A 22,117-nucleotide genomic window follows, 5' to 3' on the forward strand; every position below is an offset into this window, starting at 1 on the left:
TAGATATGACTAGGCTCTGCCTCCATTGTTGGAGGCAGTGGTGCCTCTGCATCCTAGTTGATAGAAACAACAGGAGGAGAGAGCGGTCTTTGCGAATCCTCCTTGTGGGTTGACCTCTGGGTGAACAGGATGCTGGACTGAACGGGCCACTGGCCTGACCCAGAATACACTTTGAATGTTCACTGCTGAGGATCTCATGAGAGATCTTCCACGGTGCAGCAGGAATGTTTCTGAAACTGCTAGGTTGGCAGGAGCAGGGACCCGCCAACCTTCTGATCGGCAAGTCCTAGGCTCAGTGGTTTAACCCACAGTGCCACCCGCATCCCCCCCACACACACATGCATAATTAACCAAGTAATGTGGAGAGGCAGGGTTTGAACTCTCTAACCCCTACACTAGCTGTCCACAGAAAGTTATTTACACTCTCAACCATTTATTTGGAAACCTGAAAGTTTAACTTAACTGGGAAGCTTAACTGAGACTTTCCTTCGCCCTCCCTCTGGCTGCCTTCCTTCATTCCCTCTCGCTTTCCTTCTCCCTCCCTGAGAGATCCCTGCCCGCTCCTGCAAGTAGGAGTTGGGATCAGGGCTGCTCCGATAGGCAGCACGAAGCCTCCCTTCACAGCACTGGGGTCAGGGAAAGTGGAAGCAGCATCTTAGAGCCCCTGCACCACCATCATCATATGGACGTTCAAGAACTTGAAGTTGAGTGTGCATGCGTGTTTGGGTTTTTTTTTTTTTTTGCATTGCACAGAGCGCACTTCTCCGGGTCCCCCTCCCAAACCAGACTTCAGGATTTTGGTTTATTATTTCATTACATGATCGACACTCGCCCTCCTCCTCCCCAGCCCAGCTGCTGAGAAAAGGCGCCATGCGGGTTCCCCTTCGGCTCGTCATTCACCTGCCCCTGCCCTGCCTCCTTGCCAAGGGCTGATGCCTCTCCCCTCCCCCTCCTCCCCTCCCTTTCCTTCCTTTCGTCCCTCACGCGCGCGCTTTCCTCACGGTCTCGGAGCAGGACGGGTCCCAGCCTCCCTCCTCCTCAATCCCGGCCGGCGTGAGCGAGCCCGGGGAGCGGAATCTACCTCCGCGGCATTATTAGGAGGGTATACTCAGGATCCCTCTTTCATTCTACGGTAGCATCAAAATACTATAAAAAAATTCCTTCAGTAGCACCTTAAAGACCTTGGCATGAGCTTTCGTGTGCATGCACACTAGTTGCCTGTCAGCAATATTTGTATTTAATATGTTCTCCTGCACTGCCATCTTGTGGTTACATGTAAAGAACAGCGTGGCTTTGCCACAGCCCGGCAGAAGTTCAGATAGAAATTTTGCTACAGAAGCCTGCCAGCTGCTTCTATTTCACTATAATCTTTTTCACAGAATAGAATAGAATAGAATAATAATTTATTGGCCAAGTACTAACATACTTGGAATTTTGTTTCGGCTACATTGCAATGTAAAAGTATACAAAGTGTGCAGAACGTTGGTTATGAAGGAGACACTTTGGATAGATCAGATAGAAATTGAGCACTTGGCTTCGCCAGACCCATCAGGGCAGACACCATCACTACCAGGCCTCGAAGGCATGTGAAGAAGCAGCAGGAATCTCTGTCTGCTCCATCTCTGTCACCCTCCTCCCCTTCCTCTTCCTCCTCCTGCTTATCTCAATGTAACTAGGAAGTGATTCCAGATATACTCAAAATCTTTTTCATGACTAACGGACATGCTTTGGAATGTTTCGAGTTAATGTTTATGGCTCCTTGCCAGCATTCTGTGCGGGTGTCTCTATATGTATACTGAACTGTATTTTAGTATGCTGCAATAAGGCTTTTAAAAAATAACATCTGCCATGGATGCTTTAAGATTCTTGCATTGCAGGGGGTTGGACTAGATGACCCTCGGAACCCCTCCCAACTGTACAATTCTATGATTCTAAGCAGAGGTTGGATAGCCACTTGCCACGGATGCTTTCGTCTGCGGGATGCACACTGTCTGCAACGCTGGGGAGGTTTGCTTGGTGGTTTCATTACATATATTTAGGAGCCAGGTGAAACCATTTCTCTTCAACGGAGCTGATTAACATTCTACAGCTTTTAAAACGCATTTGTGGGAGCGTGTGTCAGCTTGTACAGTATTTGATTTATTATATACTTTGTATTCTCGTTTTGTATTTTTCTGCTGTGAAGTGCTCAGTGAACTACAAAATTTAATAAATACCACTACTGCTAATAGTGGAGATTCCTGACCAGAGGTTGGATGGCCACCTGTAATGGATGCTTTATTTGAGATTCCTGCAGTGCAGGGGGATGGACTAGATGACCCTGGGGATCCCCCCTCCAATTCTACTGCAAAACCAGACAATTTCCTCGCATGACTTCCTTGTGGAATGCTCCTCTACTCCCCACGACCTCTGTGCAGTAATTAAATTATGCTCCCCATAATGGGCTGCAGCGCGCTTTTCTGTCCACCGGAGGGCTCCGCTAGCTGGCTTGATACGGTTCCTGGGACTTGAGGAAGCGCTGGAGAGAAAGCTGAGAGGCAACATGGCCACGTCGAGGCTGCTGGTGGGCAGAGCAGCGCGCCTGCTCTCCTCTCTCCAAGGCGGCAGGGCGCCTGCCAGGTGAGCGCTTCGTTTCTGGGCAGGTGCTGCATGAAGGATGGCGAAGCGGGCAGCGCTAGAAGCGTCTTGGGCACTGCAGTTTTAGGCCTGAGAAGGGACTAGCGGGGGACGGAGAGCGTCTTGCACCGGCAGGAAAAGTAGGTTGCAAGTATCCCACGTAAGTCAGTCCCAGAAAGTGACCTCCGGTCCCCAGATCCTCGGTGCGCGCCTGTCAGTTTTGAGACAGCGACTCTTCAAAAACAAAAACAGAAACACATCCTATTAAGGAGATCTTCTGCTGAAGTTCTCCCCCCCCCCCAACTCTCAGTGCTTCCGGAGAAGAAGAAAGAACCCTTGAAAATTTAAAATTATTTGGAAATAAAGAGATCTGTGGCTGTTTATGCCCTTATTAAAGGCGGCTGCCTCTTTATAACATTACTTGGCAGTAGTGGGTAGCTATCCCCAGAATGTATTGCAAGCAGTGCCGGATTTATGTATAGGTTAAGTAGGCTGAAGCCTTGGGCCTCTAAATCTAGGGGGCTTTCCCAGCCCGCCTGCCCCCCCCCAGCGGGCAGTCTCCCCTCTCCCAAAATTGCAAACCTAAGACTTCACGCGAGGGCAGGGCAACCTGGGCCAAGCAACTATGAGACTCAGGGGCAGCCAGTGGGGCCCAATTTGAAACTCTAGTGCACAACTTGAAAATTTTTGGGGGGCTCAAGTTTACAACCTCGTTTTGAGTCCGCCTTGTTGAGCGTCCATTTCATCGAACATCCGCGGCAAACCCAGAAGTACCGGAACGGGTTACTTCTGGGTTTGCTGCTTGCGCATGCGCAGAAGCGCAAACTGCTCTGTGCGCATGCACAGAGTGGCGCTTTGTCGTGCGTCCTTTTCATCTAGCGTCCAGGGCTCCAGAACGCAAAACAAGTTACGACTGTACAAGGAAAAAATTCAGATGGCCTTCCTAATGTGGAATCAGTTTTGTGGCTATTTCTTAGTTTTATGGTCACTAACTGCTTGAGAGAGAGTTTTTCAAGACCCAAAAGAATTAAAAATGAATTAAGGGCCCCAATGTCTCAAGCATAGGTGCCAAGTTATCCCTTATTTTAAGGGATTTTCCCTTATGCTGAATAGGCTTCCTCGCGAGAAAAGGGAAAACTTGGCAGCTATGGTCTCAAGAGAGGTTGTTTGCTCTGAGCATTCTTTACATTGAAAGTGACAAACTTAGACAAACAAAGTTTGATGAAGTTTTCTGGTGTCCTTTAGAGGAGAAATTGTTAATTGCAGAATTTTAAATACCCATCATCATCCTTGGCTTCATTCAGTTTTGTTTATAACACTCTTCCATTTTTTTTTCTCATCAGGGGATTGGGGAGGGCCTCACAAGTGGAGTAGCCTAGGGCCTCTTTTCATCAAAATCCGGCCCTGCAAGGAGGGGTCTTCCTGGCACAGGTTATAAATGCCTCCGGCGCAGTCTTTGCCAGAACTGAAGGGGCAAGAATGGTGAATGCTTCACCTGTTTAATTTCTGCCTGCTGCACATCTGTTGATAGCGTGCAAACCCAGCCTCAAAAAAAGGAGGAAGTGTTAATTGCTGGAGGGGGTGCAACTGGTGCAGATGAGGAGTAATTGTAGTTTGATTGCAATTGTCAATTGCCCCATAATTAGAAGAGGAATAAATTACCATGGGAATTAAAAGGCAAGTGGCATGTATCCTGATTTCCAATCCAGAACTCCTATAAGACTGGAAAAACCAGCTGTGAACTCTGACCCAATTTCTGCCTGTGTTGCACTGCTTAGATAGTTGTTGTGACATGACAAGGCTGGTGTTGGAAGATACCTTTGCTCTCTTTATCATTTAACTACAAGGCACAAGAGATGATTTCTTAAAGGGGATGGCAAGGGACAGTCATCGTCTTGGTTGTTTAAAAATAGAAAATTACTTTGTTCTTCCCCCTGGCTGTGTTATTAAAATCTGTGTTCATTAAAATATTTAAAGTTCTATTTATAGCACACACTCACTCACACACACAGTGTGTGTGTGTGTGTGTGTGTGTGTGTGTGTGTGTGTGTGTGTTAGCTGGGGTACAAAGTGCCAAGTGGCACATTCCATGTCCAGAGAGCGTTTGATTCAAGCTAGCTTTTTCAACAAGGGTCCCTCAGACCTTGTGGGGGGCTGGACTATATTTTGAAAAGAAAAGAAAAAGAACAAATTCCTTTGCCCCACAAATAACCAAGAGATGCATTTTAAATAAAAACACACATTCTACTCATGTAAAAAAAACAACCAGGGAGGCCCCACAAATAACCCAGAGATGCATTTTAAATACCGGTACAAGGACACGTTATACTCATGTAAAAACATGCTGACTCCCAGACCGTCCGTGGGCTGGATTTAGAAGGCGATTGGGCCGGATCCGACCCCCAGGCCTTAGTTTGCCTACCCATGTGCTATGGGTGGTTTGGAGAGGTCCTGGCAGAGGGGAAAGTGCGAGTGGAAGAGGTAGGGGAGGATCCACTAATATCCAAAAGTGCAGAAAATACAATGCTTTATTTATTTCTAGAATTTGCCAACCGCCCACCATTCAAAAATTTTTGTAGCGGTGCACACAAAAAAAGAAAAGAAGTACAAACAAAATATGAGGTTGAAACAAGGAAAATAGATTGAAACACATTTGTAAAACCAACGAGAACAATAGCAAACAATGCAACCCTGAAAAGGCCACTAGAGGGCCTCATTGGACCTGAGAATTCAAGGAGGCAGAAGGTGATCTCAGGCCCTTGGCTGTTGAGGAGTTTTGTACTGAGTAGTAAAAGCTTAAACTTCACCCAGTAGCAGATTGACAGCCAGTGCCGATCTATTAGTAGTAGTGCCAAGGAAAAGTTGCTTCTAGCTATGGTTAGGGAGCACACATGCTGTCAGCTCCCAGTTGGCCTGAGAGGACTCTTACCAGACTACATTTGGTGTTTTTAAAATTGTAAATTGCATTGAGCAGAATGGCAGAAGAGTAATATATTTAAATCCAACCAATAAATGTGACAACCAAGAGGATGGCACCAGCTGCCAGCTTTTTCCTCTTTGTCCCAGTGTCACACTGAATACTTTAGTTATTATTTCATCCTTGTTTCGTATGATTTAGGGATTGTGGCTGACATCTTTTGCAACACATCAGAATCATTAAATTGCCCTGTCCTGTTTTTGCAAGTGAGCATGAATGTGAATAATATTACCAGTAAGTTTCCCGTAAGATCAGGGAACTGAAATAGTTCTGTGGGGAATACCAAACCTTTATCAGTTTAAACTGTGAATCAGAAGAGTCTGAATCATAGCTGAACCCCACACGGGATTAAATTAGGAGCGGGAGAACTATGTAAACCACCTTGAGCTCCGTGGAGAAAAGGGTAGGCTATAAATGCAACAAAAATAAAAATAGATTTTCAGTGGGAGCTGTGTTCTTATAACTCCCAGTTTTGCTCACATTCTTCCAGAAGTAGTTTGATTGTGACTAGTGTTTTGCTGATTGTGACTAGTGTTTTGCTTAAAATAATAAAAATAAAAATCAGTATAAATGTGATGTTTTTTCCTCTTATTTAAATTTTTTTTAAAAGATATATTCAAACCGAAAATCATGAATCGGCACGCCTTGAAACCTCCTCTGCTAAAACCTTAATGGACATAGGAACTCGGAGGATCTTCTCATCGGATCATGACATCTTCAGGGAAAGTGTAAGAAAGTTCTTCCAGGAAGCTGTGCTGCCATATCATGGAGAGTAAGTTAAACATTGTAGATCTTGTGGTCTTGCCTGCGGTGGTGTTTGTTAACCGAAGTTCGTTCCATTCTCTTCCCCCCCCCCCACCGCCTCCTGTTAGAAGCAATGTTAAATTACATGTCTGTCCTTCTAGGAGAAAATATTCTTCTAAGAGAAAAGATTATACTTGTGCCAATGGAAGTTTCCATCCTACAGTGTTTAGCAACTTTTCAGGACTGGGGTATCTTTGCTGGAACAGTGGCATGGGATAAAAGGATTGCAGAACAAAACCACACACACTCTAGTCCTGATCAGGTCTCTCTGTGGCTAAAAATCCTGCCCTCCCCTTGTTGTGCACTCATGCCTTTAACATAAATACAGTGGTACCTCGGGTTGCAAACACTTCAGGTTACAAACGCTTCAGGTTACAGACTCCGCTAACCCAGAAATAGTACCTCGGGTTAAGAACTTTGCTTCAGGATGAGAACAGGATGAGGGGCTTCCGGTCCGTCGCGCCGGTGGAAAAGGACGCAGGGACTTCGCGCTCCGAAGTCCCTGGCTTCGTGGAGGGGGGGGAAGTCCGCAGAGCGAGCGGACTCCCCGAAAAATCACCGGGTAGAGAGTCCCGGTGACATAGCCGCCCAGCTGTTATAAAAATTAATAAAAACTATTATAAAAAAAAGAAAAGAAATGTGCTCCAGCGGCGCGGCAGCAGCAGGAGGCCCCATTAGTTAAAGTGGTGCTTCAGGTTAAGAACAGTTTCAGGTTAAGAACGGACCTCTGGAATGAATTAAGTTCTTAACGAGAGGTACCACTGTATAGTTTGGACCTTGGTTTAATAATGTAATGCAGCAGGTTAACAAAGGTTGCAACCATACTTTCCTCATCGTTTGCTCCACTGAACTTAATGGGACTTACTTCTGAGTATTGTTGTTGTTGTTGTTGTTATTTATTATTATACCTTGCCTTTTTTCCCCTGTTGGGACTCAAGGCGGCCTACAGATAAAAACAAGAACTGCTTAAAATTTAGAAAAAAACGATAATTAAGAAACCATTAAGCATGGATAAAATTAAAACTATATATGTATATAATAACTATTGAAACTATACCAATAATTGCAATAACAGCAGCATGGCACCAGCTGCAGTCAGTTCCCAAAAGCCTGTTTTTTCGGCTTTTGGGAACTGGCTTTTGAGAACAAGGAAGTCTTCACCTGCTGGCGGAAGGACAACAAGGAGGGAGTCAGTCTAGCATCTCCATGGAGCAGTCTGGGAGCAGCCACCGAGAAGGCCCTCTCCCGCTTCCCCACCAAGTGTGCCTGTGGGGGTGGCAGGACCAAGACAGGGGCCTCCTTTATTTATTTTAATTTGGTTACAGTATCCATTGGGGGGATTGGAACAAATCCAACTGCACACACCCCGGTGCTTAAATCTTGCATCTCTGAATCAGCAGGTGTGAGTGTGCACACGATTGAGCATGTGCATGTACAGACATGTATAAGCAATCGTCAACTCATGGTATTGTGTATTGGTTTGCTTCTAAAGGTCTTTGTTTTCAGGCAATGCATTTTTATAGAGCAATTCCTCAGTTTTGCCACACACACACACACACCCAGCACACTGTAAAAAAGAATCCCACAGAATCCACTCAAATCTTGTTTTATTTGCAGGTGGGAGAAAGCTGGACAGGTGAGCAGAGAGCTCTGGGAAAAAGCTGGACAGCAGGGCTTGCTGGGTGTCAATATATCAGAAGAACATGGTGGCATTGGAGGGGATATTTTCTCTGCAGCAATCGTTTGGGAAGAGCAGTAAGTAGCAAATGCACTGTGAAACAATTCTTTCAATGTCAAGTACCTTTTTGCTCTTGATTTCCTATGACCATAGCTTTTGGAAACACTGTTGTTGGCTTCCCCTCCCACATGCACCCCGATGGCAGCATTTCTAAAAATGTACAGTATAAAGCCCTGAACAACTTGGGGCCTAGATACCTGAAGGAAAGCTTCTCTGTATATCAGCCTACCCACGTATTAAGATCTGCAGGAATGGTCATTGTCCTTCTGTGTGTTCCTCAGAGCTCTCTGTGTGGTGGTGACCTGGAATAAGGAATTCCATCCCTCCTGAGATACCATTGCCAGTGTTGGGTCCATATCTTGACAACGACTAAAAAGTGACCTCATGTTGAGTTGTAGACTGATTGATCTTATTGTGCAGGATATTGATTTGATGCTGAATGGTAGACTCTGCTGTGAATCTGGTTGCTGTTGTTGTTGTTGTTGTTGTTGTTGTTGTTGTTGTTGTTATTTGATGGTAATTTTATGTATGTTACTGTCTGCACTTGCTGAGATGTTAAATCAACATCTCGGCTGAATTGCTCCCCAGACTGCTTGAATCCCCCCCCCCGTCAGTATATCCTTTCCCATAGAAAATTTGCACATTGCAGAGAAGGCTAGGCTATAATCCTTGACCCTGACACCCTGACATTTCCATTTGATTATGATCCCCCCGGACTGCAGTGGTACAGTTCAGAAACCCCTATGGCACTCGATTCCAGTTATCTGTTTTTGTGTCAAAATGCCATGCCTTCAGTTATGTTGAGAGGCTAGGGTGGAATCTAGACACATTAAAAAAGATGTGAAAATGTGTTTGTTTTTTTAAAAAAAGTTTTTAAAAATATATTGAATTTGCCATAGCTCACCATTGCCATCTAGTGCCGCATTTGTATAAATGCACCTTACAACACACGGTAAAATGTTTTATCTGCAGCAGTATAGCTCAGTCCTAGATCATGGACTTTCTCTTTTTCCTTTAAAAATGAAATGCCAGTATGCGGAACTATTGTGTGATTTAACTTATCATTAAAGAATAATTTCGAACAAGTAAATCCAGTCCCTAGCTTCATTACTTCCCCAAAGTATCAAAAACTATAGATACCAAAAACAATGGAATTATAAAAATAATATAATTTGGTAATTAGGTTTCTCTATGTTTCAATATTGTATTTAAAATTCAGCCTGAAATCAATGTGAAGCTGCTTTTTTGAACATCTCTTGACTTCCTTTTTTTTCTTTCCAGAATGTATGTTAACTGCACAGGCCCAGGATTCAGCCTTCACTCTGATATTGTCATGCCATATATAGCAAATTATGGTTCAAAAGAGCAGATTAAGAGGTTCATTCCAGAAATGGCAGCCGGCAAATGTATTGGTGCAATAGCTATGACAGAGCCTGGTGCTGGGAGGTGAGCCAAGAAATTACAAAAATTAATTGTTGTAAAAAGTAAGTCCCATTAAATGTGTGTACATGTCTGTGCTCAGTAAGGTTTCAAATACTTTTGCCTTCCTGTATAAGGTAAAATTGGTGGACCAGTTTGTCAGAGCAAATTCCTCTAACTTTGCTGAACTAGCTCAGAGAGCTAGAGTAGTGGTCAAAATGTGGAGCTGTGAACCAGGAAGGAACCAGCTTTAATTTCTCCTCTGCCACAAATTTGCTAAGAGTCCACTGGCAAATCACCATCTGTTGGCCTCTGCTCCTTGTATACAAACAATGCTAAGTGCCTTACAAGGTTGCTCTTAAGTACTGTATTTCTGAGTGTGTAGACAGGAGGAACTGTGAACACTATAAATGCAAAGCATTGGTACTGTTACAAGAAATTATATGCACATGATTCCAAGTGCAGGAGGCAGAATAATTATAAATAGGAAGCTGTTATTCTAGGACTGGATGAAAAAAGAAGCAAAGCACTCAGCACTGAAGTAACATTCGATGCAAATACTCCGCATGAAAATTAAGTGTTAATGTATGCTTGCTTGACTCTAATTTTTCTTGTTACCCTGTTTTCCTTTTTAGATAATGCTTTTTTAAAATATATTGTGGCTAATTAGGCTGCAGTCTGAACCCCTGTCTGCTTACCTCTTCCTGCCTCACTGATGGGCATGGAACGTTGTGGCCAAATTTGTTACATTACATTTCAGCGGTTACGGAGAAAGGCTGTGACCTCTGCGCACGCAATGCCTACATTTATATATATAGATATAGATTCCCTGGTGTGTGATCTGTCTATGCAGGGGTTATTTAAAAATAAATATTGTGCCTTTTCCTCTGTACTATTAAGAACTGTTTTATTGTTAGTGATTTGCAGGGTGTGCGAACATACGCAAAAAAGGATGGAAGTGACTGGATTCTAAATGGCAGTAAGGTATGTACAGGAAGGATCAATTATTCTGGATTTGGTACGGGCTTCATCCTACAGCCCTTTGAGATGGCTTCTAAACTGGCCACGGTGGTCTTGCCACTGTACCTTTTGCCAAAGAAGCAGTGCCAAGCTACTTCCCGTTATGTTTTTTACGAGAATTCATGCTGCCAGAGTAATGTGGCTACTTCTGCTGGCAGCTTCAAAACTCAGTCAGCCTAGCAGGTGCTCTTCTGTACTTCTTTTATCTGGGGAAGATATAAAGACCATCTGAAGAATTTGGCCTTTTCGTGTTCTAACATATTTGGCCTGCACAGGGTAACCAATGTGCAAATATTTCACAGTTCAAAAGAGTTGGCAGTAGAATGGCTTCCCTGGTATGAAACTGCCTGAGGGAACCAAGGAGGCAAATAAAAACTTGACTACATCAATGCAAAAGAGAAAAAAGAGAGAGTTTCCTTTCTCGGTGAGTGTATTGTTCAGGGTTCAAGGAAAATGCCATGCTGGATGCCAGCTGCATGCAGCCAGGTTGCTGTTGCTTTGCTATTAGATCCTTTAGTTGGAACTGCTTCTCTTCTTCTCTGATAAAAGTTTGGGGCAGGGAGGAGGAGGGGGAATGCCAACTCTCAGCCTACCTCCTCGGTTGCTGCAAGGATAGGATAGATAACCCCACGTGCAGGACCCTGAGCAAATTGGAGGAAGGCCAGGATACAAAACATTTTCATCAGTCAGTACAATGCCACACAAAGTTGCAGGGCTTTTTAGGATGTGGCAGCATTTATTGCCATGTTTGAGAAAAGAGAAGAGAACATTGTCAATTTCCCCCATTGCTTTCACTTGTTCACAGCTCTTCTGACATGCTGAAATTAGTTACAGCAAAATGTTCTGCTGGCTTCTGTGGCATGGCTGACTTTCAGCACAATCCCAAGCATCTTTACTTGGTCAGAATTGAGTCTCATTGTCCTCCACGGGGCTTTACTGCTTAGTGTAGCCTTCCCCAACTGGTGCTCTCTAGATATTTTGAACCACCGTCTCCATCATCCCCAAGCAATATGGCTTTGCAGGCTGGGGCTTGAAGTCTAAAACATCTGGAAGGCACTAAGTTTGAGAAGTCTGCCCTGGTTAAGTGTGCTTACTGGATTATAAGTTTAACTTATGCCAATGTTTGGTTTGCTGCTCACTCCTTTTTTTAAGAGCTCGAGCTGCATTAGAAGAATCGTCAGCCTCTTTCTGCCTGCCTGCCTTACTCCCTGTGATGGGGATCACTTGGCAGTGGGATAATCTGTGAAGGGTCCTGCCTAAAGGCAGAGGGTGGGATTTGATTATCTTTGGGTCTCTTCTGTATACTGTCCTATGAATAAGAATTCAAAGTGATCTTGATTAAACTAGACAATTGGCAGGAAAGCTGCAAGATAAAACGAAGAAGCCATGGTCTGCTCAGAGAGAAATCAGACAGTAAAACTAGCATTGTTGTGATGGGTTCCCCTCTCCTCCATGTGAATATTCGTTGCAAATTACTGCTCCATTGTAAATGGCTGCAGCTAGCTTTGGAGTTCCTTAACAGAGACCCTGTCTCCAAGACAAAAGGAAGTCATAACAATAGTATGCAGTAGCTACTTTATCCCCCTCTACTGTATTGCAGGTGTTCATTACTAATGGTTGGATGAGTGATGTAGTAATTGTCGTGGCTGTTACAAACCGTGAGGCCCGTTCCCCTGCTCACGGCATTAGCCTCTTTCTGGTAGAAGAAGGAATGAAAGGATTCATCAAAGGGCGTAAACTTGAGAAAATAGGACTTAAAGCACAGGTGAGTCGAGGGAGTCCCGAGAAGCCACTCTGATGATTGCCTGTGGTGAATGCAGCTTGAGGAATGACATAAATATTCTACATCAATTAAGCAGTGTATTATTTAGGACTGTAAAATACACAGCAAAATTGAAAGGTGGGTGCAGGACCACACATCACTCTACCCAGAAGCTACTTGTGCAGTGGCATCTCATGTGTCTGCCCCTTTCACACAAAGTGAGCTGTGGGGCAGGAACCTGATCTTAGCATCAAAAGTGGTGCATTGGTGAAGACAGCTTAACTCCCACTGCCCCAGTTCCCCAAGGTGAGTTGCCCAAACTCCTGCTCTGTGTATGTATATATGTCCTGCCCCAACCTTGTTCCAGTAATGGAAGTGAGCCCATCTGAGAAAAGTACAGTACCTGGGTTGATGGAGGGGTAGGATTTGTCGCCTGTCCCCCATGCATGATGTTAAGTATTAGGCACACCCTACGGTTCACCAAGTGTCAGCAGTGGGACAGACATTTGAGACAAACATGGCTACTGCTGCTTCATCCCATTTGGTCCTTAGAAAATGGATGTGGTGAGCTATAACTTTCACCAGCAGTTTGCCTTCTGAGCCTGTGTGTACGAAGGGAAGGACTGTGTAAGGAACAAGAAGCAGATTTGCAAAATGGTGGTAGCAAATTTTCTCTGTGGTTTTTTTAAAAATTAGGACACGGCAGAGCTGTTTTTTGAAGATGTCCGCCTGCCTGCCGGGGCCTTGCTTGGACAGGAGAACAAAGGCTTCTATTATCTAATGGCAGAGCTTCCTCAGGTAGGGGAGACATAAAAACCACACTGAGGCACACAAAGGTACGACTGTTCATTGCAGCAAACTGCCAGCTCCAGATTGCATGGTGTGACATTTGATCTCCGACACAGTATTTCAGCAGCCACCACCTGCTGATCTCAGCGTGGGTTTTTTGCTGCTTCGTGTTGGAATTATTGCATTTGAAACTGATGTGTGATCTTCTTTCTACTGGGTTACAGACCTGTGTGTTAATTTAAGAGATCACAGCTTCCTAAGAAATGGTTTGATAATGTAACTGGTTTTTGCCATGCCAGTTTAATATTAAAATGAATGTGGATGGATAATTTCATTTCAAATTCAGATACCATATTGAGTAGATGTGTTGCAGATGCATTTGACCACAGCACAATGGATAACTGTTGTTTAACATTAGTGACTCCATCTTCAGCTGTACCATTCTGGAGCTGGCACAGTGAAAAATGAGAAAAAATCCCGTCCTATCCCCCTTCTAGTCTGGCTGGCGCAAGTAGCAAAACGAGATGAGGCAGTCAGTGTTCGCTCGCTGTCTGGGGTAGGGTTGGGTCATACCTGGTTTTCAATATCGTGATATATCACCCGCTGAACTTCACGTCATCCCGATATCTCACAATGTCTGAGAAAAGGATGTAACCATGTAGAGGCAAATGGGGTAATATCTTGGCAACTGCTACTTCTTAGTGTAAAATTGATACCTCTTTACTTATCTTTAACATATATTGCCCTGATTCTCATAATTTGAACAGAGCTTCTGCATATGGCCCTACACGCATTTATTCCACAGCCAATTTTTCCTCCGGATGCATTGTTGTTATGCGCCATCCCAAACTCCAACAGTGGTGCGAGATTCCAGGGGTTGCAGCTGCGCTTTACATGGAGTCTGTTTCCCTTTGGACAATGAGGCATAGAAAAGACTGTGCTGTCTTTACAATATATGGTTTATTTACGAACACACACACACACATACAACCTGAGGAATTTAGGGTGTGTGGCACCCCACAAATTCCTAACAATCTATTTTGTGTTCAGAATGTACATACATGAGGTACATGTATGTAGGTCCCCTGTGTAGACTGGATCTCAGGCGCATGGATGCAAAGTGGCAATCTCTATCCGCCCCCCCCCACACTATTTTTATACGCTACACACTTTGGCCGTCATTATAGGGCTGATGTTGCTATTCTAGACACATGGGACTAAAAAATTTATATCCAAGTTGCACCGTGTGGGGATTTTGAAGAATGTTGAATATATTATCAGCTTTTTCTGGTCCACGTCACTTTTAAAGACTGGGAAGACTAATTTAGCTTGTGATGAAAGGGCAGGGAATATCAAATATAGGACTGTGCGTACGAATAGCTTTTCTGTGGTAATGAGCACATGTGAGAATGTTTTCTCCCTCCATCTCTTAAGGAAAGGTTGTTGATTGCTGATATGGCAATTGCCAGCTGTGAATTCATGTTTGAAGAGACAAGAAACTATGTGAAACAAAGAAAAGCTTTTGGGAAAACAGTTGCACATTTGCAGGTAAGCATTTGGGCATGTTTCTTTGTGCTGTAAAGTCATAATAAATGTCTGAATCCCATAAAGCATATATTACTCTTCCAGTACACCACACTTCAGAATACTGGTTTGATTCACCTAATGTGCAATCAGGCTTTCCCCCCCTCCCTTAGCCCTGGATTTGACTCTAGGGTAGCTGGGGGAACCTCCTGGATGGTACATAGGGTAAGGAGAGACAGTGACATCTGACAAACTGCAAGGCTTGCGCTGGTGGAATGTTCACCACAGTGAGACATTGAATTCCACCCAATGGCTATATTTGCACATCACATTAAAAACATAGTTTAGCAGCATGTGCATGAGTCAGTTCACCATTTTCCCCTCAAGAACTTAATTTTTACAAGTTTAAATTTTAGGAAAATCCATAGAATTGGTCCTGGATACAGTACAGCATGACAAACCCGATATACCCTGAGAAAACAGTACCCTTCCAGGTGAAATGAATACTGTACTTTCCTTTCTAGCAATTTCAAACAAAATCTGGGTTCAACCTCATATAATTTATTGCCTTTTCTTCCCTACCTCACCCTGCCTTCTGTCTTTATACTGGTTCTGTTCTCTCTACCAAGCAGTGTTTCTCAAACTTGGGTCTCCAGCTGTTGTTGGACTACAACTGCCATCATCCCTGGCCACTGGTCCTGCTAGTAAAGGGATGATGGGAGTTGTAGTTCAAAAACAGTTGGAGACCCAAGTTTGAGAAATACTGATAGGTATCCACTTCTCACCAGAAGCTTTGGCTGTATAGTCTCATTTCCCTTTTTCCAGGCACCTTCCACGTAGCACATCTATATCTGTGCTTCCTTGGAGCACCTCCACAGGTCGTCTTGATGCTACAGTGCCTTACCTTCGCAAATGTTTCCCAGGGTACACAGTGTAATGTACATTTTAAGAATAGTTTGGAACTTTGTGGGTGGTGCATTCTATGCAGCGGGAGAGCAGAATTGAACCTGCCAGCTCTGTCGCATTGCCTATGGATCATTAACCCACAAAAAATATAGGAGAGGTATAGGAGACCCGATATTTTGTTTCAAATAGCCCTCTTAGTTTTCAGTGATGCTCAGTTCTAATGGATCTTACTCCTAGGTAAATAAACTGTGCATTTTCTTTCTTGAATTGGAAGACTGTGCAGCACAAGCTGGCAGAACTGAAAACGCAAACATGTATAGGTCGTACGTTTCTGGATAGCTGTCTCCAGCTCCACTCTGTGAAACGGCTGGATTCTGCTACCGCTTCAATGGCCAAGTACTGGTATGTGTGTTAAACAAGTTATCTAACTTTCCATATAACATCTCTATCTTTTGAACAGTTACATTGAACGTAACCTCACATGGTTGACAGGCTGGGGAAGGCCTTTCTTACAGGGGTGCGAAGAAATTCCTGGGGGTGACAAATGTCTCCATGATCCTTCCTTCAGTTTAATTTTGCTGCTTCTGTGCAAATACCAGGTACTTGTGCATATGAGAAGCAGGTTGTGTACCCTAGGGCTCATTTTGAACAGCAGGATTGATTTTTTAAAAATGGAAGTAAAAGTTCCTGAAATGGTTAGGAAAGTGCAAGGAGAAAGAGTAGAGCTGCTACTTCTTAAGTAGAACAGGAGTTGTTTTCGACATAGTATGAAGCAGATCACATAATCAGCACAGGGATTTCCCCTTGCACCACAGAACGTTCTCATCCGCACCGTGTAAAATTGTTCTGAGTTCCCCTCCAGCCCTCTGGAACAGATTTGGGAGTCCCACCAGGGAGGAGAGGTGGGGGAAGCCCATTGTGCCAATGCTAATCCTTGCACTTGTGCAGCTAATTAGGTCTGGATGAATGCTTCACATGGTGCCATTCAACACTTAAGTGCCAGAAAGTTAACAATAACAACAAATACATCCCGATAGGCTGCCACCACAAACGAAACATGAAATCCCCTCTCTAACTTATCCCCCCTCTAACTTAGCCTTTGCCAGCCTGGGGGTGGACTAGATGACCCTCTGGGTACCTTCCAACTCTATCAGACATTTTGGACTTATTCCAGCAAAGGCTCCTCTAGGCTCTTTGGGAGGGTGTCTGAGCCCAGCTGACAAGGACTTCTCTGCTTAAGCGAAGCTCTAGAAATATAAACAGTAAGGAGCTTGAGATTTACTTTCCTACAGCTAAGGGGACACAGAACAAAACCCTGTGAAATATCAGAACAGCAGAACAATGGAGGTGGAGACGCTCCTTCAGGTATACTGGATCGAGGCTGTTTAGGGATTTAAAGGTCAGCACCAACACTTTGAATTGTGCTTGGAAACGTACTGGTCAATCTAACTTTGCTGGTTATACGGTACCTTCTTGCCTGGCCAATACAGTATTCCTTGCGAGAAATAAGTTCTGAAAGAGAATGAGAACATCTTTAGGTTCCTGATTTAGATCAAGCCTGTCATTTTTCTTGGAAATTGGAGACCAACAAAAGCTGCTGTCTTAATGGAGGTGCATTGTTTTGGCAGGAGAGGCTCTGCCTTTCATGTAAAGGGTCTAGGCAGCAGACCAGAAATTCATTTAGAGGTTGGTTCCACCTCCTTGATAATTCTAGACTTCCACTGCAAACCAGTTAGCTATTGCGAAAAAGGGATTAACGTGAAAATGTGCACCGGGAAATTAAAAACGCAATATATCTGCCTATTCAATATTCACCACAGTGGGTTGTCAAATACCAGGCATCAGGAAGCACTGTGGGGACTATTTCAGGATGTGGGGGGTTGTCACAATGGCAGCAGGCAGGGAATTAAAATGGTAAGAAAACAGAAGAATGTGACAGGGGGTTGTTTCTTGATTGCTCGACACTAAGAATACTAGTCACAGTCACACACCCCATGTAGCACAGATGCTGCCTCTAGATGAGAAAAATGCCTTGTCCTCAAAATAATATAATACCCTGAGTGAGATGAGGTCTATATACCAAATGAACAACACTGCATTTATTGGCTATGAACTAGTCTGGAAAGGCAATTAGAAAGTAGGAAAGAATCTGGCTGCGTGACTAGAACGCAGTACAAATGGGTGAGGCCCCTTTAATAAAAGACTGGCATCTGTTACTGGAAATTACTGGGTTCCTTCGATTTTGAAACTGGGTATGCTGGGTTGGTTTTAAAACAGTGTTGGCTACTTGCAGTCCTTGAACTGAATGAAGTTTGTCAGCTGATTTATTCAGGACGATCTTGTATTTCCTTTTCCCCTTTTTCTCTCCCTCCTCCTCCTCTTTTGAGGTAGACAAGTCATCTTGACCTCAGCTTCTAAATTGCCCTTGGCAAAATACAGCTTGAAGAGACCATAGTATTAGAAGTCTGGCTTCCATAAGAATGCTTAATTGCTGAGCTGAAAGGCTTTTGGAAACCATAATATGATCTTATTGCAAAATGGCTAAAGGTTTATCAAATAAGTAGTTCCATATAGCATGCTGCATAAACATAGACTCGGTATTTGACACCAAGCATTTCCCCAAATCTCTCTGACTCTTGAGGGTGGAAATGTTGCCCACTTGCCATGTTATAACAAATCCTGACCTGGGCTGCCTCTTTAGAGTTCCATTTTTCATTAGCCAGAAAAAGCCGCTGGGTTGTTATTGCTGTTACATATTAACTTATGTTTTACCAGACAGAGTTAGACAAGTAAAAACATCTAAGGTAATACTTTGTACTGATGCCAGATTGAATTAACTACATGGTTGAAAGAGATCAGATGCTAGATTAGAAGGACAGAAAACATTTTTTGTGAGGCTATACTGATTTTTCTCTTGTGGAAACTATAGAAAGAGAAATGCACACAGTCCAGATGGGGTATTTCCAGTAACGGAAAAGAAATCTGGGTACAAATGCCTGATAGGAAAGTAATTTTACTTAGCCTCTAAGAAAAGGAAATCACCATTGTCTTTTTGTCCGTGCAGAATGATTAACTATAGTCATAACCACATTGTGAATGCTGCAGCCCGTGGCACCCATATCTTATCCCCTAATAAAACTCTTATTGTCTCCTTAAATAAAGCAGTTTCTTGGTATCATTACTGAGTATGACTCTGGCTGTATTCGGATAGAGCTGTTCTCTTTTTACTGCTGCATGGGAAAAGATCCTAGAGTTTGTGCACATTCTAAACTGGAATGGAAAACTCAGCGCTGGGAGAAAAGTACCAATCAAACTGTGTTGCCAATGCCTAGGTAGTGCTTTTATCACTAAGGAAAGCATTACATAAAACCAAGCTGTTGCTGAATTGTAGGGGGCTGGATTCAACTAAGGGTTTCCCACTACTGGAATTCCCACAATTCAAGGTCTTGTGCTAGTGCAATATGGCTTTCCCCTGTCCTCTCCCTTTGTGCCCCCCCACCTCTCCTTCCAAATTGGCTTGGGAGGGTCTGGAGAACTCCCAGAACAGGATTTTGGGTGTGTGCGTGTGAGAGAGAGGAGATATTGTTCCCTGGCAGAGTGATCTCCTTAGTGCTGCATTGAATTCCTCTCTAAATGTTGCACCAACCTGCATTTGAAACCTTTTCTACAGCCAGTACATTATTTTGAGCATCATGCAAACTATTTCAAAATGGTGGTTATTATTTATTAAAAGATCACAGTGGTGCAACTTATTTATGAGAAGATCTAAGCTCAACTGCTTTGGAAACAAACTTTTCTCTCTGTTTAAGGGCCTCTGATCTCCAAAACAATGTGGCTACTCAGTGCGTGCAACTCCATGGAGGATGGGGATATATGTGGGAGTATCCAATTGCAAAGTAAGTACGACTACTTTTTATTCTCACAGGCATGCCTGTTGTTTGGGAAAAGCTGATCATCCATAAAGAGAGATGTTTCAGTGGTCTTTTACTTATCCAGTTAAGTCTACAAAGCTGTGAAACGTTGTTTGTATTCTTTTAAGTACAAAAAGTTGACACAGGAATTTTAACTAAGCCCCTGTGCCCTCTCTGGGTCCAGTGACCGGCTGAAACCTGAAAACTCGCCTTTAAACAGGATTAAGGCAGTTTCTTCCAAAATGTAAAACTTCATTGTGTCTATTGGTTGTGAAGAAGAGGAGTTGCAGAACATTATATTCAATTGGTCTCAAGAAACTGAGACTGGAGCTTCAGCTGAATCGCTAACCAGTTTCTCTTCAGATGAGAAACTGTTGTGACACTGCTGCCATGCAGATGCTTCAGCATCATTATTAATATGATTTAAGGATGGCAGTGGGCCAATCTGGACCTCACAAGCTGCAGCAAGGAAGGGTACTTAAGATCACAGTTAAGTAATGTGTGGCTCTTCACCCAACCTTTGAGACATATTTTTTGTTTTTATTGTCAAAATTATGTCCTGTTGTCTTTTCAATCATTTAAGGTCCCATCATTTTATTCCTAAGAATTACTGTATTTTTCCATGTATAAGACTAGGTTTTTTTCCTAAAAAATAAATGTCAAAAATTAGGGGGCATCGTATACATGGGGGTGTCTTATAGACAGAAAAATAGTGTGTGTGTGTGTGTAAAAGACCATGTGCATTTAGGTTTCCAATAAAATTCCTTTTATTGCTTGCAAGGAATTTTATTGGAAACTTCTAAACGCACATGGTCTTTTATGGACAGACCAGAACGTATTTTGAAATGACTGAAGCATCTTTAAAATAAATAAAAAATGGTTATTATTAACAAAAATATAAATGTTAGACAGTGTGCTGTTGTAATCATCAATATGAGAATTAGCTTTGGATCTTACTTTCTCCTTGTTGTTATTTTTAAATATTTATCTTTATAAATAAATAAACAGAATAAAAACAAATTTCTCCCCAAAGCTTCGCATAGTGAGGGAGAATGTAACAGACTCTGATGAAACAATTGCTCTGTAAAAAACTAATTTAAGCAGTGCACACTTGAAGATTAAGAGCAGTTTTCTCCAGGATCCAAGCTTCTGTCCCTGATGACACACGTTTCTATTTAGAAGTACTAATAAGTTTTGCAATCTGCTCACTGACATTTTTCTCTAGATCTTTTGTAGATTCTCGTGTTCAGCCAATCTATGGTGGTACTAATGAAATAATGAAAGAGCTCATTGCTAGAGATATCGTGATCGACAAATAGGCATCTATCTATACTAATGGATAGTTCCAGATCCCATTTCTGCTGACAAGGGATTACATTGTGCCAAAAATAAAAATAAGGAAATGTGACAATATGGGTCTAATTGAAGAAGAAACAGCAGCAAAAGCCTGTTTAGAGAATAAAAATGTTTGTTTTTGTTTATCTCCAATGTTTAACTTAGAATAACTGTTAATGATTTGTTTCTCTTATAACTTCCCAAATGCAGAAAACTGTTACAAGTATTTGGGCTACAAGCACAAAATTCATGATGTCATCTAAAGTTGAATTATTTAAAACCTAATGCAATTCTTTTCTGTCCTAAATAGAACATATGTTGGAGGATGATGTGAAAAATATCTACTGTAGAAACTGTAAAGCTCTTTGGAAATAAATGTAGGCCCATTTCTGACATTTTTTCAAAAAGTATACCTCTTCTAATGATCTGAATGGGTATGCTTCTCTATAATCAAGAGAAGACAACAGGTGGGCAGTTAATATTCTAATGTTAACAGATGATTGCACAAAAAGAGTGACATTTGTATGCAGCCTAAAGTGACTTCCAACGTATAACTGTATTTTGTATATAACAATAAAAGAAAAAACTTAAATAATAGTACTATCATAGTCCAGTAATAACTTTGATATCTTTCGAGTCAACAGCTTCAAAGTGTCACGAGGTGCTCCAAACGGCACTGCAAGATGTGACATACTGGATGTGCAACATGACACCTATTAAATGTGGCAATAGTGCTTAAATAACTTAAGAGACTTGGTACCTAGCTAACAATTAAATCAGGGGTTGCCAACCTTTTGAGGCCCCTGGGCACATTTGCAAACCTCCTATTTGATTGGTTAAAACAGAATGCTTCTTTGAAGTCGAATTTCAGTGGATGAAAGGGACTCAGTGGGTGCCATGGAACGATTCCCCTTAGGGCTTGCCGATCAGAATGTCGATGGTTTGAAGCCCCGCGACGGGGTGAGCTCCTGTTGTTCGGTCCCAGCTCCTGCCAACCTAGCAGTTTGAAAGCACGTCAAGTGCAAGTAGATTAACAGGTTCCCCTCCGGTGGGAAGGTAAACAGCGTTTCCGTGCACTGCTCTGGTTCGCCAGACGCGGATTAGTCATGCTAGCCACGTGACCTGGAAGCTGTCTGCAGACAAACGCCAGCTCCCTCGGCCTGTAAAGTGAGATGAGCGCCACAACCGGAGATTCGTGGTCCCTTCCAAGTCTACAATGCTATTGATAACACACACATTTATATCATTTATTTCAAGAACAGTTTGAACCACACAAACATATAACTAGAATTTATCCAGGAAGGTTTAAAAAACGA

General features: G+C 42.9%; 1 protein-coding gene across 3 annotated transcripts; it reads left to right on the plus strand.

Annotated features, from left to right (window-relative positions):
• The first annotated feature begins 2,509 nt into the window (after positions 1–2,509).
• Positions 2,510–21,401, plus strand: ACADL (acyl-CoA dehydrogenase long chain). 3 transcript variants are annotated; one of them, XM_035138719.3, is made up of 11 exons: positions 2,510–2,776; positions 6,204–6,365; positions 8,015–8,152; positions 9,417–9,581; positions 10,472–10,538; positions 12,175–12,339; positions 13,033–13,134; positions 14,560–14,673; positions 15,830–15,957; positions 19,365–19,451; positions 20,692–21,401. In XM_035138719.3, exons 2-11 carry the CDS (start codon positions 6,265–6,267, stop codon positions 20,783–20,785), a joined length of 1,161 nt encoding a protein of 386 aa, XP_034994610.1. In that variant the 5' UTR covers positions 2,510–2,776; positions 6,204–6,264; the 3' UTR covers positions 20,786–21,401. The 3 variants fall into 3 exon arrangements, with proteins under 3 accessions (XP_034994610.1, XP_034994619.1, XP_034994603.1); XM_035138728.3 differs by having other exon boundaries at positions 2,510–2,756; XM_035138712.3 differs by having other exon boundaries at positions 2,510–2,619.
• The last annotated feature ends 716 nt before the right edge of the window (positions 21,402–22,117 follow it).

Source organism: Zootoca vivipara, chromosome 1 (assembly GCF_965207765.1).
Source record: "Zootoca vivipara chromosome 1, rZooViv2.hap1.1, whole genome shotgun sequence".
NCBI classification, from domain to species: Eukaryota; Metazoa; Chordata; class Lepidosauria; order Squamata; family Lacertidae; genus Zootoca; species Zootoca vivipara.